Here is a 15,867-nt window from a genome sequence, read left to right as displayed (position 1 = left end):
TGTAAAGGGCTTTGGGATCCTCCAGGGGTGGCTGTGAGGGCTGAAATCCCCAGTGGATCGTTCCTCTCCAAAGGGGAAGGGACTCCCTGTTCCTCGCCCTGGGGGATATCCACTTGGTCATCAGGGAGGGAAGGGGAGGCACGTCTGGCTTCTCCCCACAGCAATACAAGACTTGCTAGTTGAGCATGAGCCAAACAGCCTGGAAGGGATGCAGTCTTCACTGGCTCTCTGGAGGCTTCAGCCTTGTCCCCCATGTCACCTCCATGTCACCACCAACAACAGCAGCTGGTTGCAGGGGGCCCTTTAAGAGCTGCTTGCCAGAGAGCTGCCCCCCTCCCTGCGGCTGGCATGTTCATTACATGCCGTGTTAATATTAGCAAAGAATCCATTCAGCCAGCCCTCCGCTAAGCCCAAAAGCCAGGGCTGGAGCCAGGAGGCAGCAGAAGTGTTTGGGTACCACAGGGCAGAGGCAAAGAGGTTGGCATGACACTGGCCTGGGCACACAAGGGGATCTTCCCCATGGGTGAAGCACCCAGGGCAGTGTCACATTCAGGATCCGCACATGTCGACATCCTCCGTGGGTGCAGCCTGTCTTTCTCCCTTCCAGGGACAGAGGGCAGGAGAGCTGGGTTAGCTCCCAATCCTGGTACTCAAGGATCAGGGTAGGAAGATGGGGCAGAGCACCTGGGAAAGCCCTAACTGAAAAGCCAAGCCCAGCCAAAGGAAGCAAGGAGGACTTGGTGTTGCTGGAGCCCTGGGCAAATGGGAAATACCAGTCTGCTCTTGAAGCAGGCCATGTGGGGACCAGGATGTGGGCATCAGAAAGGATCAGGGTGGGGCACTGTAGGGAGCAGAATGGTAGGGGCAGTTTGAGGGGGAAGAAGTGACTGGCTTAAAAAAATACATTTCTAATGTGGGGGCAGCTTAGCAAAGCACTGCTTTCATGGGCAAAGTAGAGGTGACTGCTCCAACCCCCAGAGCTGGTGAGGAGTCCACACATCAGCTCTCACTGTGCTGTTGCCACCCAAGAATCTGCTGCTGCTGACATGTGCTGTCTTTCCACTGCAGTGCTGGGCCGAGTGCTGGAGGTGACAGACCTGCCCGAGGGCATCACACGGACAGAGGCTGACAAGCTCTTCACCCAGCTTGCCATGGCTGGTGCCAAAATCCAGTGGCTCAAAGAGACTCAGGGGCGCCGTGGAGATGGGGGCGGCGGGGACAACAACGGGACTCCAGAGAACGGCAGACACAGTGACCTTGCTGCCTTATATACCATCGTGGCCGTGTTCCCCAGCCCACTGGCTGCCCAGAATGCCTCCCTCCGCCTCAACAACTCCCTCAGCCGCTTCAAGCTGCGTGTGGCCAAAAAGAACTACGACTTGCGGGTGCTGGAGCGTGCCAGCTCACAGTAGGGCTCACGCATGGGCACAGAGCACACTGGACTGCGGGCACTTCCCTCTGCCTTGTCTTTTCCTTTCTGCCCTCCCTTCTTCTCGCCCTCCTTCCTGGATATATTTATATGGACATAATTAAGAGACAAGAAATTGATTTTTTTTTTATTATTATTATTTTTGGAGTGATGCCCGTGCCCGCCCACCTTACCCTGTGTATATTGTTTTGTTAAGCACTGTGTTGAACCGCACATACAGGTGTTGATTGGTATGTTCACTGCACATTTTATTTAATCTGATTATTATTTGGGGGATATTTTTGGTTTTATTTTATTTGGGGGGTTGTTTTTAAATATAAAAAGAAAACTTGTCCATCACTTTAACACTGCTTTCCCGTTCTCTGCCAGTACCAGTGCTAGGGGCTGTCTGTGCTGCCTCTTAGGGGTGAGATGACAGCCAGGGAGCAGAAGGGGCACTCACAGGAGGATGTGTTCTTGCCCAGGTCCTGCCCCCATGGTTGGCACGTGCAAGGGCTGTGAGCTCATGGCTTGCCAAGGCTGGGAGCCAAGACTGGGAGAGGAGCGCTGAGCACTTTGACCTGGGGCTGGTCCCCCCCATCAGATATTCATAGCCTCTTTTCCCAGCTGCTGGCCCCATGCAGCTGTGCAATGGCAAGAATGGGGGCGCAGGGTGTCCCCAGCTGTATCCCCTGCCAGGAAGCAACTTATTCCTCCTGATTACAGAGGAGCAGCCCTTGAGCTGACAGATGCAGGTATCGCTGCGTCCTGCCCTGTGGGTACAGGAGTTGGGCTGGCACCACCCTCACCATGGCATTGCACACAGCAGCTGGAGCCTCTTGCAGCATCTGGATGCTACCTTCAAGAGCAGGTGCAAGTGGAGAGGTAAGAGCTGTCTGGAACGGGTGGGCTCCAACCCCAGCCTTGGTGTGAACTTCTGCCCCACTGCCACCCACAGCCTGGCAGGGACATAGGTCCAGGGACTCTGGTCCAGGGACTCTGGCACTGGGGTGCGTGTCCAGCTCCAGCGACCTGGCACCCACTGCAGGGCAGCATGATAACAATGCGGTCCCCAGCTCTCTCCTCCATGGCAGCCCTCTGTCTCAGTGGAGAGCAGACCAGCAAGATTTTCTGCCAGAGAAACCCCACTGCTGCCACTCTTTCCTTTTCCCCTCCCAGCTGCAGGGGCCTCAAATGCAAGAGCAAATGAGACATCAAGGCTGGAGCACTTGGTGTGCCCCGGCTCTGCTGCTGCCCCATGCCAGGGGGTGGGTGGGCCTCTGGCACGCCCAGCAACCCACTAACGCAAATAGCCAGTGGCTCCTCTCCACCCCGCTCCCTTCCTGGCTCATGCATGGGCTCCAATTTCTCAGCGTCAGCCTCCGCCAGCGCTCAGCTGTCGGTTCCCCTCTGGCCTGTCACTCCCACTCTCCACGGGACTGGGGCAGCTGCCCCCTCCCTGCACACCCGGCACAGAGGGCTGGGGGCTCAACAGCCAACAGGGCCCCAACATCGGCCACCCTTTGCAGGGTTTTTCATCGCAGGACGAGAGCTCCAAACACAGCGTAAGTGTGTTTCCATGCGCGGCTCCCCCTCATTGTGGCCACTGATCCCTGTGGGCCCCTGCTCCACCCACATTGCTGCAAGACCCTAGGGCTCTTTGCTTCTGCAGCACCCCTTGCCCCAGGACTCCCCAGCCCCCATCACTGTTTCCCTGACGGTCATACTGGTTGGTTTCCATGAGGGCATGGGGGGGCCTCATGTTAGGTATCGCCAAAAACAGTGATGCCTGGGTAGAAGGACTGTGGGGATGGTTGACAGTCAAAGGTGGAATCAGGCATGTTTTGGGGGATTCAGGAGCAGATCTTGCCCCCATGGTAGCACAGGGCTTCTGTGGAGAAGAAAGCAGGGCTGTGCAGTGATGCCAGACAGCATCATAGGCATGCTTGTCCTAGGGGGCCAAGAGTCGCACCATTTGCAGTTTAATCGTGAGATGGAGATGTCTAGGCAGAGATGGACATGTGCAGGTAGCCCAGGGTCTGGCTCACAGCACTTGGCACCACATCCACTGAGCAAGCAGCAGTGCTGTGCACGCTGGGCTGGGAGCCTGCCGTTCTCCAGCCTGTGCAGCAGGGCCCAGCGGGTGCCCTGGGACTCACCCGCAGCAGCACTGGCCCTTGCTGGGGCAGGAGCTGCAGGCAGGGTGGCAGGAGGTGGTGCTGCTGGGGCAGAGGGAGGCGCTGGATTGGGAGATGCTTCCCATCCAGCAAGGTCTGGCCGTTCCTGCCCCCACTGGGCACCTGCAGTGGGAACAGCCCCAGCCAACGTGATGTCTCTCTTTTTCCTTCATAGCATGACAGAGAAGGAAGTGCCAGAGCCACCAGCTTCACCTGCTTCAGGTGGGAAACCCAAGAGCCGGGTAAGTGGGTGCTCACAGGGCAGCTTGGGTGGGTGAGGGAAGCCACCTTTCTAGCATCCTCTCTGCCTCAGCCCCAGCAGTCTTTGTTGGGGCCAGGGATGCCTGGTGGGATCCTGATGCAGCAGGACACTGGGTAGCCATTTCCCAGCTTGGCTTTTCCCCAGGGTGCCCACATCCACATGGTGCTCAGGAGTCACAGTTTCTCCTTTTGTGGGGACCTCACGGGGCCAGGAGAAGGGTCCCCGTCCTCACAGCATTTCTGCCCCAGGATGCCTGGGGTCTCCTCCCACTTGGGGAAGAAGGAGTCTCTAGGTCAGAGCAAAGGGGCAGGGAGCCAGGCACCGGCTTCTCTGCCTGCCTGCCTGCCTGCCTGCCTCACCCCACACGCCTGCCGTGTGCAATGCGTCCTCTCCTGCCCCAGCAGCTACAGAAGCTGAAGCAACTTTTCCAGCGAAAGCCCAAGGAGGAGATGGCGCCAGAGCCGCAGCCCAATGGGGAGCTGGTCAGCCCCTCAGGAGGACCCATCTACTACATCTATGAAGAAGAGGAAGAGGAGGAAGAGGAGGAGGAGCCTGAGCCCCCTCCCGAGCCCCAGAAACTTGTCAATGACAAACCCCACAAGTTCAAAGATCATTACTTCAAAAAGCCCAAGTTCTGTGATGTTTGTGCCCGCATGATTGTCCGTGAGTCCTGAGGGTGCTGGGGCTGGGGGCCATGGTCAGGGCAAGGGCTGGGGGCCAAGGCTGGCGAGGGCTCCAGCCCAGCCATCCCCACAGCTGCAGTGTCACATTGCCTCTCCTTTCCACCCCTCCACCCCCCCCCCCTCCAGTCAACAACAAATTTGGCCTGAGGTGCAAGAACTGCAAAACCAACATCCACCACCACTGCCAGTCCTACGTGGAGATGCAGCGCTGCTTCGGCAAAATCGTGAGTATTCCCACCGGCCCCAGGCTTGGGGCACCTCCTCACAGGGAAGACCAAAGCACTGTGGCAGGGAGCGGCCAGCCCAGTCCCTATGGGCATGACCCAGGCACCATGACCCACCTCTCTTCCTGGCTCTAAGGGGGGGACCCAGGCATCAGCCCCTGCTGGGTGGTCACCCTCTGGGTCCCCAGCATCCACCTGCTCCCCCTTCAGCTCTCACAGGAGGGCCCACAGGTCTGGGTGGTGGTTGATGCTCTGACCTCCTCTTTCCTTCCAGCCCCCAGGGTTTCGCCGGGCATACAGCTCACCCCTCTACAGTGACCAGCAATACGCCTGTGTCAAGGAGCTGCTCTGTAAGTACTGTCCCCATGTCGGGGTGCCCCATCTCCTCACATCCTGCAGCTGAACCCCTCTCACCATCCCTGTGACCCAGCGGCAGCTAACAGGAGTGACCCTGTGTTCGAGACACTGCGGACGGGTGTCATTATGGCCAACAAGGAGCGCAAGAAAGGGCAGGATGACAAGAAAAACGTGAGTATGGGGTTGGCCTGTTGCTCCAAATGCCCAAGGGTCCTGGCACCATAGCCTGCACCCCATTGCCACCCCCACCTCCCTGCCTGCTCTGCACCCCCTGACAGCTCTCTGCCTTGCAGCCGTTGGCTGCTATGATGGATGAGGAACCAGAGGCCACAAAGCCAGAAGAGGGCAAAACTGAGGGCGGTGAGTGCTGTGACCGTGGCAGGGCTGGCTGCACACGAGGGCCAAGGAACTGGGGGGGGCTGAGCTCCAGCCACGAGCATGGGGCAGGGAGGGAGCCTGAAGCGGAGACTGTACTTGGGGGGCCCACTGTGGTGGGTTTTGACCTGCAGAAAGGGGGTCTTCAGTTCAGGTGTCCACCCTGGGGCGCTCTCTGCTTCCCCTCGTTGACCTGGGCACAGGAGATCCTTGGGAGGAGGCTGGTCCCGGGTCAGGGAGGCAGCACCAGGAGAGATATAACCCCCCTCCTCCCATTTCCAGGCACCTCTGAAGGGGACAAGAAGACTGAGAAGAGCCCAACAGATGACAAGGTAGCCATCATCCTCACCCTACGCCCCAAAGGTCCCTGGCCTTGGAGCAGCATGGGCAGAGGCTGCAGGGATCTCCCTGCTGGGCTCTCCAGGGCTGTCCTCAGCCTCTCTGGGGCCCCAAACCCCTCTACCCTCCTCCCCCAGAACAAGAAGCCACAGCCAGGGATTCGTGGTGGCTATCTGCAGTCTCACTATTTTGTGGCACTTTATCGCTTCAAAGCCCTGGAGAAAGATGACCTGGATTTCCCGTAAGTTCCCAGCCATGTAGTAGGCACAGGGATGACAAGAGAAAGGATGTGGGTGTCCAGTGAGGAGGGGGAGAAGTCTTCACCTCAACAACGAGGTTCTCATGGCCAGGAGAGGTCTGTGAATGAATGAATGAGGGCAGAAATTAGAGCCATGCTGGCTGTGGTTTGGGTTTTGTGGCTTTTCTGCCTGCCCCAATGAGCTATACATCGAGTGGGGGCCCTGGCTCTCGCTGAGCCAGCTCTCCCACCTCCCATGCTTTGGGCACAAGCCTCATTTCCAAGGCTGCTGGTGTTTGTCTTGATGTGGTTCCACTGATTTCTTGCACCCCAGACTTGAGGCTGAACTGCTCACATACAGGACCTACAGGACCTGTCTGTCCCTGAGCCCGCGGGCTGTGTGCATTCTTCGACCTCCCCTGACACAGGGCTCTAGGAGCTGGTGCTGTGGGAAGAGCAATTTTCCTTGCCAACCTCAGGGTCTCCCATGGCAGGGGGTCCCTGCCCCCCCCTCTCACTTAGCCCTTCCTTCCCTTCGCAGGCCAGGGGAGAAGATCACGGTGGTCGATGACTCCAATGAGGAGTGGTGGCGGGTAAGGCTGGTGTCCTACAAGCACAGAGGGGAAAGATGCAGAGCTTAAAGCAAAGGGAGAGGTCAGCTGGGAGTGCAAATTGCACTCTAAGGGGGACACAGCCCCCTAAATCTGCTGTGTCCTCATGCTACCCACAACCTGCAGACTGTTTGTCATGGGGGAATCTGGGCGTCATACAGATTGGCTCCAACCCCCACCTTGCACCCATCCACTGACTTCTTTCAGGGGAAGATTGGTGAAAAAATTGGCTACTTCCCTCCAAACTTCATCATCCGGGTGCGGGCAGGTGAACGGGTACACAAGGTGACGCGCTCCTTCGTGGGCAACCGGGAGATCGGGCAGATCACGCTCAAGAAAGATCAGGTGAGACGGGACCACGTGGCTGCAGCCCATGGTCCTCCAGCCCCCACCTGCATCTCTGCCCCAGCCTCCCTCCAGGCCCCCACCCATCACGGCTGCCCTGGTGCCCTGCTGCACCCCACAGCGGCTCTCTGCCCTGGCCTGCATTACCATCCTCACACTGCCCACCTCCCCCAGCCCCTTGGACTAGACCTGCTCTGCCCAGCCCCTCCCCCTGCCTGGGGGTTGCCACCTTCCCCCTGCTCTGTGAGGCCCCGGGAGTCTCACCAGCACCCCTCTTGCCCCCAGATCGTGGTGCAGAAGGGTGAGGAGGTGAATGGTTACGTGAAAGTCTACACTGGCCGCAAAGTGGGGCTCTTCCCCGTGGACTTCCTGCAGGAGATCTGAGCGGGGCAGAGTCCCAGGGCCCCCCAGCCAGGGGGACGGGTGGACCCTGGCTGCAGAGAGCTGCCAGAGCTGGGCAGGGATGGGGATGGGGATGGCAGGCACCCCCATCCCTGATGCCTGCAGCAATGGGGTCTCTGGCGGGGACCGTCTCCACCAGGACCGGAGCAGGCCGGGGGTGTGGGAGGTGCCTCTTGGGCTGTTTCCCCTGTGGAGTTTTTGGTGCCTTCAGAGACACTGGGTGCAAGGAGGGGGCACTCCCAGACTCACTTTGGAGGCCACCCAGCCCCCCTTGCCTGAGGTGGTGGGTGCTGGGTGCCTCAGGGGTGTCAGTGCGGTCCTGTCCCACTGCTCCGGGCTGTGTAATCCTGTGTTTTGGCAATACATGTCTGCTCCCAACCCCGAGCTCTCCCTGCTTTGGATTTCCTGGGGGGGGGTCACTGTGGGGCTGCCGGTGGCCCCAGCTGCTGCAGACTGGGCCAGGAGGCTGCGCCGGTGCTTTCCTGCTTCGTGTGACACCTTGTGCAGCACACACCTGTGCATGTACAACCCACCCTCCCCAACACCCCCACCCCAGCATGGACCCAGGACCCCGCGTGGGGCCTCCACAGCCGAAGGCTTGTGTACATGCATGGAGCTGACCGGGTCTCAGCCGGGCACGGGCGGCGTGAGGGGAAGGGGGCAGGACCCCGCGCCCCGTTCCCCCAGCCCGCATCCCCTGGGGGGCCGGGTATGCCCCTCCCTCAGCGCGGGCCGCCTCGCGGTGCCGAGCGCTGGCACGGGGCCCGGCAGGGCCCGAATAGGGACCGCGGGCGACAGGTGACGGGGCCCGGGGACAGGACGAGTCCTTGGAACGCGGGGGGCGAGCACCGAGCCAGGAACAGGTGCCCGGGCGGGCGGCGCGGCCGGGGAACGCCCGCCCCGGGGCGGGCACCTGGCCGGCCCCGCTGCCTCGGCCGCGGGCTCAGGCCGCGGCGGGGCCGGACCGGGCCCGGAGCCGGGCCAGAGGGGGCGAGGGCGGCCCAGCGGAGGCGGCTGCGCGGGCCGCCGTGACGTTCCGGAGCCGTGACGCCGGCGGTAACCACGGCGACGGGCCGGAAGCGGGGTCGCGGGGGTGGGCGGGGCGGTAACCACGGCGACGGGGGCCGGTACCGCGCGCCGCCCGTCGCCATGGCGACAGGCAGCCGTGGGACGGGGCGGCCCGGTCCGGCCCGGCGGGGCCGCCCGGTAACGGCGGCTGCCGCAGCGAGGTCGCGATCGCCGTGGGACCCGCCGGAGCCCTCGGCGGGGCCGCCCGCGCTGCAGGGCTCTCGGCACCGGCCTCGGTGTGCTCGGGGAGCTGCGGCGGCCGCCGGGCTGCCCCGGCCCCTCCGGCCTTGCCGCGGGCCGGGCGGGGGCGCTGCTGACGCGCCGTGCGGCCGGTCCGTATGCAGGGCTATGCAAACGACCCGGCGGCCGCTGCGGGCGCGGGGGAAGCCGCGGCGCCCCCTGGCGGACGGCTCGCGGGGCAGCGCCCGGCGACGCCCCACCGGGAGGCCCCCGTGCCGGGGGGGAGCGTCCCCCCCTCCCCGCCGGCTCCCGCCACCCTCGGTGCGTGTGCGGGTGGCCCCCGCGCCCCGTGAGGCGGTGCGCGACGGGCCGGGGCCGGGGGTCACTGCCTGTCCCCCACCGCCACCCGGGGCCGGCTGCTTGCCGTGCAGGTGGTGCGAGCCCCGTCCTTGTCACCCGCTGCCACCGCCATGAATATTCATGTCTGGGCCCTCGCTGACAAGCTGGGGAGGGGACGGGGGGATTCAAGGGCAAAGCAGCCCGCCGAGAGGCCGTCGTGGTGCTGCCGGCCCCTCCCGGGGCGCGGGGCGCATGCCGGTCCCAAAGCCCTGCCCCGGGTCACAGCGCCTCGCCACCAGGGCTGCCCCGGGGAGACCACCGGCAGGGGCGTGGGGAGGGGTTCCCGTGCTCCCCCAGCTTCGTGGTCCCCCAGTCCCGACCCAACTACCCCCTCCCTCCCTGCTTCCGCTGCCTGCAGAATAATCAGGAGATATAAATGCATCGAGGGGTCGGCGCAGGGGCTGCGCTGGCAGGGACACGCCTCTGCTGGAGTGATGGGGTGGCAGGAGCCGGGGTCGGGGCATGGAGGTGGCTCTGCTTCCCCGCGGCTTTGGAGGGGCTCTGGCTCCCACCTTCTTTGGCCAAGTGAGCTGTGCCGGGGCTGCTGGTGCCCAGGAGCAGGAGCACCTCCTGGTGATGGAGCAGGGAAGCAGGCACCACCTCTGCCAGGTCCTGCCAGCACCACGAAGGGCCAGGGGGTGCAGGGTCCCTAGAGGTGCCCCAGAGGCTGCTGCAGTCTGCTGCCAGGTGGGGGGCAGGGGCACAGATGCCTGGTCTCCACACTGGGGGTCCTCCCCCAGTCCCAGCATCTCGAGCACCAGCTGGGAGATGTGCTGCGCCGGGGCAGCAGAGAATAATGGAAATCGGGGGGGGGGGGGGCGCCTGGGGGCACTATGCAGCTCCCAAGACTGTTTCCTCCCTGCTCACTCACGTCCCTACCTCCTGTCAGACAGCTTTTAAATGCCAAACCATTAAAATTTTCCACCTCATTTGCAGCTCCTCATATGGTTAATTTTACTGGGACTGTCTATTTATTTATTTGCAGAGCCGGGGGGGGGGGCTGGAAGCTGATTTGCTGCATCTGAGAAGTAGGGAGGGGAAGGGGGAGAACCACTCAGGGAAGGGGAGAGGGCTCCAGCTAATTTAACAGCTGAAGAGAACAACTTAATTAGAGTCATCTGGAAAATTGGGTAAAACCCCTTTTATCAGCCTCCCATCCCCAGACCCCTTCCCTGCCAGCACTCATGGACTTCTCCAGTGGCTGCACAGGATAGCACATGCTTTGGGATGGGGAGGGAGTACTGGTGCCCAGCCCTACCAAGCAGATGGCCTTCATTACATGCAGAATCTAATTGGATTGATCAGCAGTTAATAGGAAATTAAGAGGTGAATCCCTCCCCCCTTCCAGCTCCACCATGTGCATCCTGGCTCCTTGCAGCCTCTCTGACTGGGTGCAGCCCAGTCCCCTGCTGCCCTCCTCCTTCCCCGGGGGGGTGCAGCAATATGGCAAGTGAGGTGTGAGGGGCAAGCATCATTTGCACCTGATGGGTAATGGGTTGAGAGTGCCACGGCCTTCCTGCATGGGGGAGAAGGGGTGGTGCTGGGTGGCTGTGTCTGCTGCTGTGCAGCCACAAGGGCTGCTTGCTGCATGCTCTCCTGGTGTGGGCACAAGTGCCTGTGCTCAGGGGAACATGTGCTCCAGAGGCACTGTGGTGTGCACCCACCAGGTGTATGGCTGCTGAGTAGAAGTTTATGGTTTGGTCTTGCTCGTGTTCTTCCCATTCCTGGTGCCCACAGCCTGGTTGTGACCCAGTTGTTTGCAGAGAGGGGCTGTGACTCTGCCGGCATGGGGACACTAAGCATCCCACTGCTAAATCCTCTGCAGCTGGTTTATGCAAAGGGATCTGCCACCCACCCCACCCCATGTAACACATAGGGAATGTCGGAGTAGAGGAGCCACCCCGACCTGCCAGATTAATCACCTCAATTTCTCTCTGCATCTTGTGAAAGGTCAGGAGTCTTTACGAGGCCCAGAAATTAATTGAAATACCACTGGTCTTGTGCTGGATCCATACATCATCCCAGGAGAGCAGCACTGGCATGGAGGGGATGGGGGGACCTGCCTCCTGTGCACCCCTTCTGGGATGCACGTGAGGACAGTGAGCCCCAGGGAGTGCAGCGGGAGGTGGAGGTGTCCAGGTGCTGTACCCCACAGCCTGCTCACCTCTCATCCCCGCAGGTGAGGCCCCTCACATCCAGCCTGGCCCGGGGGTGCTCCCATCTGCGTGGCTCTGCCTGAATCATTTCCTCTGGCTTGGCAGATGCACTGCTCAGAGATTGTTCTCCATCTCGAGGCAGGGAAATAAATGCATTAAACTAAACTAAACCAAACCATCTCCCCTCCCCACCTGCCCCCCAGCCATAAATCAGCATAAATGCAATTTACATATTCATGGTATTTATCCAATAACTGTCCTGTCCCAGATTAAATGTGCCCTGGGGATCACCGGGGCTCCTTATCTGTGCCAGGGTGCTCCCGGGAAGGAGCAGCTCTGCTCGTGGATTCTAGCGGCAGGGGGGCTGTGCTCATCATCCTCCATCTCTCCTGCTCCAGGTGGGTCCCGGGAGAGGAGCTCGGAGGGGGAAATCCAGGGCTCAGCAGCAGTCCTGTCCCACACCCTTGCCCTCCTGTCCAGAGCTCACTTCCACCCTGGATCAGTGCCCTGCCATCGCTGTCTCCCACCTAGCCCAATGCCTCTCTCCTCGGGGCTGTCTGCACTCTCTCCTCGTGCCCCTTCCTTCCTTCCCCAGTCTCCCTTTGGCCCCAGTGGTGCTGCCAGGGGAGCCCCAGGGTCCCCACACAGCTCCCTGTGCCTTGAGTCTCACCCCATCCCCAAGCAGCAGTGTGGGCAAGGAGGGGGAGCCCGTCCTGCACCAGCACTGAGGGGGGCACGCTTATCTTCCCGCTTGGCTTGAAGGGAAGGGTCTGAGGGGAGCTGGCAAGATTTAGGGGGTAGGTGTCCCCAGCTCTGTGGTGCCCCCCCCCCAGTGTGCCCCCACTGGCTGTGCATGGGGGGATGACACACGCCACATCTCCCACTTTGACAGGTCCTTGTCAGCAGTAATGACCAGCTCTGAGTCCAGCTGGGCCCCAGGGCTCAGTGCTGAGCTTGTTAGGGGGGATTTAATGAGGGCAGGAGGCAGGCACTGCCTCTGGCTGTTTGTCACAGTATCTCTGGCCTCACAGCCTGCCTACACCCTGAGCTGTGCTGCGTGTCCTGCATGGCGTGGCACAGCATGGTGCCCTCCACAGCCCCCAGCTCAGCCCCCTGCTTCTCTCTGCCCCTAGGCACAGCTGGGGGGGGCTGGGAGTGCAAGCTCTTGCTCTGGCACCCATGCCCGCTGAGTGAGAGCCGATGGTACCAGTGTCCTGCCTCTGGGGCTGTCCCCACATCCAGGCTGCACCCCTTGGAGACAGGGAACCACACCGGGGCCGTTTGCATTGCCTTCCCCCAACCAGGGATTGGCATAAGGGCTCCTGATGTTCCAGTGCTGTGAACACCCCACTCACTCAGCTAAAGGAGTAAAGGCAAGGGTGTGGGGTGCAGCTGGGCAGTGCCTCCCTCCTGCCCCTGCTCCAGGCTGCCCCAGCCTCTCTTGTGCTGCAGAGGAGGGATAGCATTGCTCAGGGATGCTTGGGGGTGCAGAGAAGTTTGGGGACCCTTCGGCTGTGGGGTGGGAGCAAGAGGCACCAGGCACTTAGGGACATGGTTTAGTGGACATGGTGGTGTTGGGTTGACGGTTGGACTCGATGATCTTAGAGGTCTTTTCCAACCTTAATGATTCTATGATTCTATGAAAGCCAGGTTTCAGGGGGCAGCAGAGCCAGGGGCAAAGGGGCATGCAGCCAGGGTGTGGGCACCGTGCTGGTGTCTGTCCCACCCACAGAAGCAGATGGTGGGACTCTCCCAGCGGCAAGGCACCGGCTGTGTAGCATGCATGTGCCCCAGGTCCTGGGGGCTGCATGGTGCTCGGTGGGACAGGGCTGGTCTCAACTGTGGGCTGTGCAATGCTGGGCATGGGGGGCGTGCAGGGCTGTGCACAAGGTACCAGTGTTGGGCGGCGGCTCAGCTGTGTATCACAGGCAGCAGTGGGGACAGCCCAGGTGCCCCAGCCCTTCTGGGGGGGTTGAGCTTTGTGCCTGGGGGTCACGTTTGCAGTTTGCACGGTCTTTGCTCTGAGGCAGCCAGGAATCCTTCTGCGTAAACAGGAGCCTGCGGGCAGTGTTAATTAGTTAAATATTTGGCAAGGGAGGAGACACAGGCAGAATCTGAAAGAGCTGGGGGGGGGGGGGGGGGGGGGCTGTGCTGTCACCTGCCCCACTGCAGAACAGGGCAGACCCCAGGTGTCCAGGGGTGGTCACATCCTGCTGGGTGCTGCTGGCCTCTCCCAGCTGGGTCAGCGTTGGGACCATCGCCTGCTCCCCAGCGCAAGGCAGCCCAGCCTCCAGACCAGACCTCCATCTGCATTTAAAAGGCTGCTGGTGAAGAGGGTCCCCCAGGGACCCCCTGCAACTGCCTGTCACTGCCTCGCTCTGAGCTGTACAAACCAGCAGCTCCTCGCTCCAGCCCTGGCCCCCAGTGGGCCCGAGTCCCTGGGTGGCAAGATCCCCCTCCTCTCCCTGGCACCCGTGTTTGCCCCATCAGCTTTGCTTATCACCTCTGTGGTCCAGTAATATCCCACATGGGCATTAATCAGGGACAACATAAGCTCTTGGGGAGGCCTGGGAGGGGCAGATTTGGCTCCAGTGTAGGGGATGTCCTGGTGAGGGGTGGGGGAGGGATGCTGGCCAGCACAGGGATCCTGTGCAGGGGCTGAGCGTGGTCAGAGGGACCAGGTGTTTCGGAGCAATCCCTGCTCTACCTGCTGTCCCCACCCTGGCTCCTGACCTCCAGACTATGGGGTCCATCCTCCCAAATCATTAACTGAGGATGAAACACCCTAAAGCCTGGCTGGGGAGTGACAACCGTGTGCAGCGTCTGTCCCCACAGCCCCTGTGATGTGAACTAATCCATCCTAATTAGCACTGATTTGCATGGGGAAATGAAATTAATCTAGCCTGGGTTTATTGGAATTAGTGATTCTAGTTGGGCACATCAGAAAGTGGCAGACCGCGGGCAGGCAGGACTTGGTATGGCAGAAAGCTGTCTGCCCCCCTCCTCTCCCTCTACAAGCCCTACTTTGGGCCCCTTGCTCAGCACCACTTGCCAGCACACCATGGCACAGCAGTGCCATACAGCCCACTGGGCTGCTGGGGAGCATCCACCCGGACTGGGCTCGGATGCCTGGGTTCTGCCCAAGCATCCTTCCTGAGTGGCAGGGGGACAACAGTGTGCCCCACTCCCCCCACCCCATCTCCCAGGTGTCCGTAGTTGCTGGATATGGAAAACAGCACTTTTCTGACCCAGTTGCCCTGTCCCACATGTTGTTTCTGGGCATGGTAGGAAGAGAGTGAAGGGCAGGGAAGACACCAGCTCCCGCACCTCCAGGGTGGGAGATGCTGCAAGGCCTCCAGGCCGGCAGGTTGCTGGGGGGGGGGGGGCAGGTGTGTCATGTGCACACACATGCACTTATATTTGTGTGCCTCCATGCACATATCGCTGTGCCTGTATTTCCACACATCTCTGTGTGGTCCCTGCAAGCCTATTCGTGTGCATCCTCTCATGCGTGTCGGCATGTGTGTGCCCTGTGCTGACGCCACACACACAGGAGCACATGCAGGAGCACATTCTCATTCTGGAGGTGGGGGCCCACCAGGGAACAGGCGCAGCAGGGAGAGCCCTGGCTGTGCCCCCTTTGGAGACCTCTGGCCCCAGCTGTCTCCCGACACCAGTGCTGCCTGGCCCAGGGGTAGCACCATGGCTCATTGTTATGGGGTCCGTGGCAACGCAGTGAGCAGAATTATCATCATGCTCATGAAAAATTAACAAGGAGAAAACAGCTAGGCAGGAGCTTTGTCTGCCAGGCTGGGGGTGGCACAGTGTGGGCAGGTTGGTCTTGGCCACAGGATGGGGTCTGGTGCCTGTCACTTCTTCACAGGTCACCCCTCCTTGGTGTGACCCTTCCAGCCCCAAAACCCTGGCCATCCCTCTGGGATCGTGTCTCCCCACCCCCCGCCGGCAGGAGGACCCAGACCTTGGGCAGGTGTGTCTCCATGCCCCATCACCACCTCTGGGGCATGTCTGGACATGGTGATCCCCCCCAGCTGGCCCTAGGGATTTCAGCCTGGCTGACAGGAGCGAGACCTCCAGCTCCTGCGGCTGCATTTGCAAGTCAACCATGAGCTCAACGGCTGCTGCTGGTGGCAGTGGCAGGGGCTGCCTGTCCTGTCTACCTGAGGACAGGGACGGGGACACCCTGGGAAGGGGTGTGAGGACAGAGCAAACCCTTCCGCAAAGGGATGGGGCTGTACTCTCCCCCTCCCTCCGTGTCTTCTCTGGCTGGGGTGGGGGGGTTGCTTTTCTGTAGAGCTGTTATTGCCCCCCCCCCCCCCCCCCCCCCCCCCCCCGCCTCCAGGGCTGTAAACACTCAATTAAGCACAAGAGCCTGGTCCTGCCTTCCCTGTCGCTGCTGGTAATTATGTAGGTTTTTCGGTGTCAGGCACCGCGGGGAAGCGCGATTATAGCTAATTGGAGCGGCTCTCCCCAGCCCAGGCCCTTCTGCAACTGCTGGAGCTGCCGCGTGATCAGCGGCTCCGCGCCCCCCCATCCTGTGCCCGCAGGCAGCCTAGACCTTCTCACCCGCCTGCCCCCATCCTTTTGGTGCTTCAGGTCTGGGCAACGAGCCTGCGGGGTGCCTT

General features: G+C 61.3%; 2 protein-coding genes across 16 annotated transcripts in view; both read left to right on the top strand.

Moving 5' to 3' along the window:
• Positions 1-1,668, top strand: part of R3HDM2 (R3H domain containing 2) — a 62,470-nt gene extending 60,802 nt beyond the window's left edge. For all 15 annotated transcript variants that reach the window (XM_076360610.1, XM_076360600.1, XM_076360599.1 and 12 more), the window contains one exon: positions 1,069-1,668. In XM_076360610.1, coding sequence (XP_076216725.1) covers positions 1,069-1,412 — 344 coding nt within the window. In that variant the 3' untranslated portion in view covers positions 1,413-1,668. The remainder of the gene's footprint in view (positions 1-1,068) is intronic.
• A 1,241-nt stretch (positions 1,669-2,909) lies between these two features.
• Positions 2,910-7,799, top strand: STAC3 (SH3 and cysteine rich domain 3). The gene is made up of 12 exons (XM_076360372.1): positions 2,910-2,973; positions 3,761-3,827; positions 4,252-4,510; positions 4,657-4,754; positions 5,029-5,104; positions 5,185-5,282; positions 5,405-5,471; positions 5,769-5,818; positions 5,963-6,066; positions 6,605-6,656; positions 6,882-7,019; positions 7,305-7,799. Exons 2-12 carry the CDS (start codon positions 3,762-3,764, stop codon positions 7,401-7,403), a joined length of 1,107 nt encoding a protein of 368 aa, XP_076216487.1. The 5' UTR covers positions 2,910-2,973; position 3,761; the 3' UTR covers positions 7,404-7,799.
• The last annotated feature ends 8,068 nt before the right edge of the window (positions 7,800-15,867 follow it).

Source organism: Aptenodytes patagonicus, chromosome 27, assembly GCF_965638725.1.
Source record: "Aptenodytes patagonicus chromosome 27, bAptPat1.pri.cur, whole genome shotgun sequence".
Classification (NCBI taxonomy): Eukaryota; Metazoa; Chordata; class Aves; order Sphenisciformes; family Spheniscidae; genus Aptenodytes; species Aptenodytes patagonicus.
The sequence above is the reverse complement of the archived record's forward strand: the minus strand, read 5'-3'. Positions and strand labels throughout refer to the sequence as shown.

Excerpts from the sequence above, each read along its gene's own strand:
- STAC3 (XM_076360372.1), top strand. The coding sequence starts at position 3,762 with ATGACAGAGAAGGAAGTGCCAGAGCCACCAGCTTCACCTGCTTCAGGT. Across the intron at positions 5,283-5,404 it reads GGCAGGATGACAAGAAAAAC|CCGTTGGCTGCTATGATGGA; the intron begins GTGAGTATGGGG and ends TCTGCCTTGCAG. Across the intron at positions 5,472-5,768 it reads AGAGGGCAAAACTGAGGGCG|GCACCTCTGAAGGGGACAAG; the intron begins GTGAGTGCTGTG and ends TCCCATTTCCAG.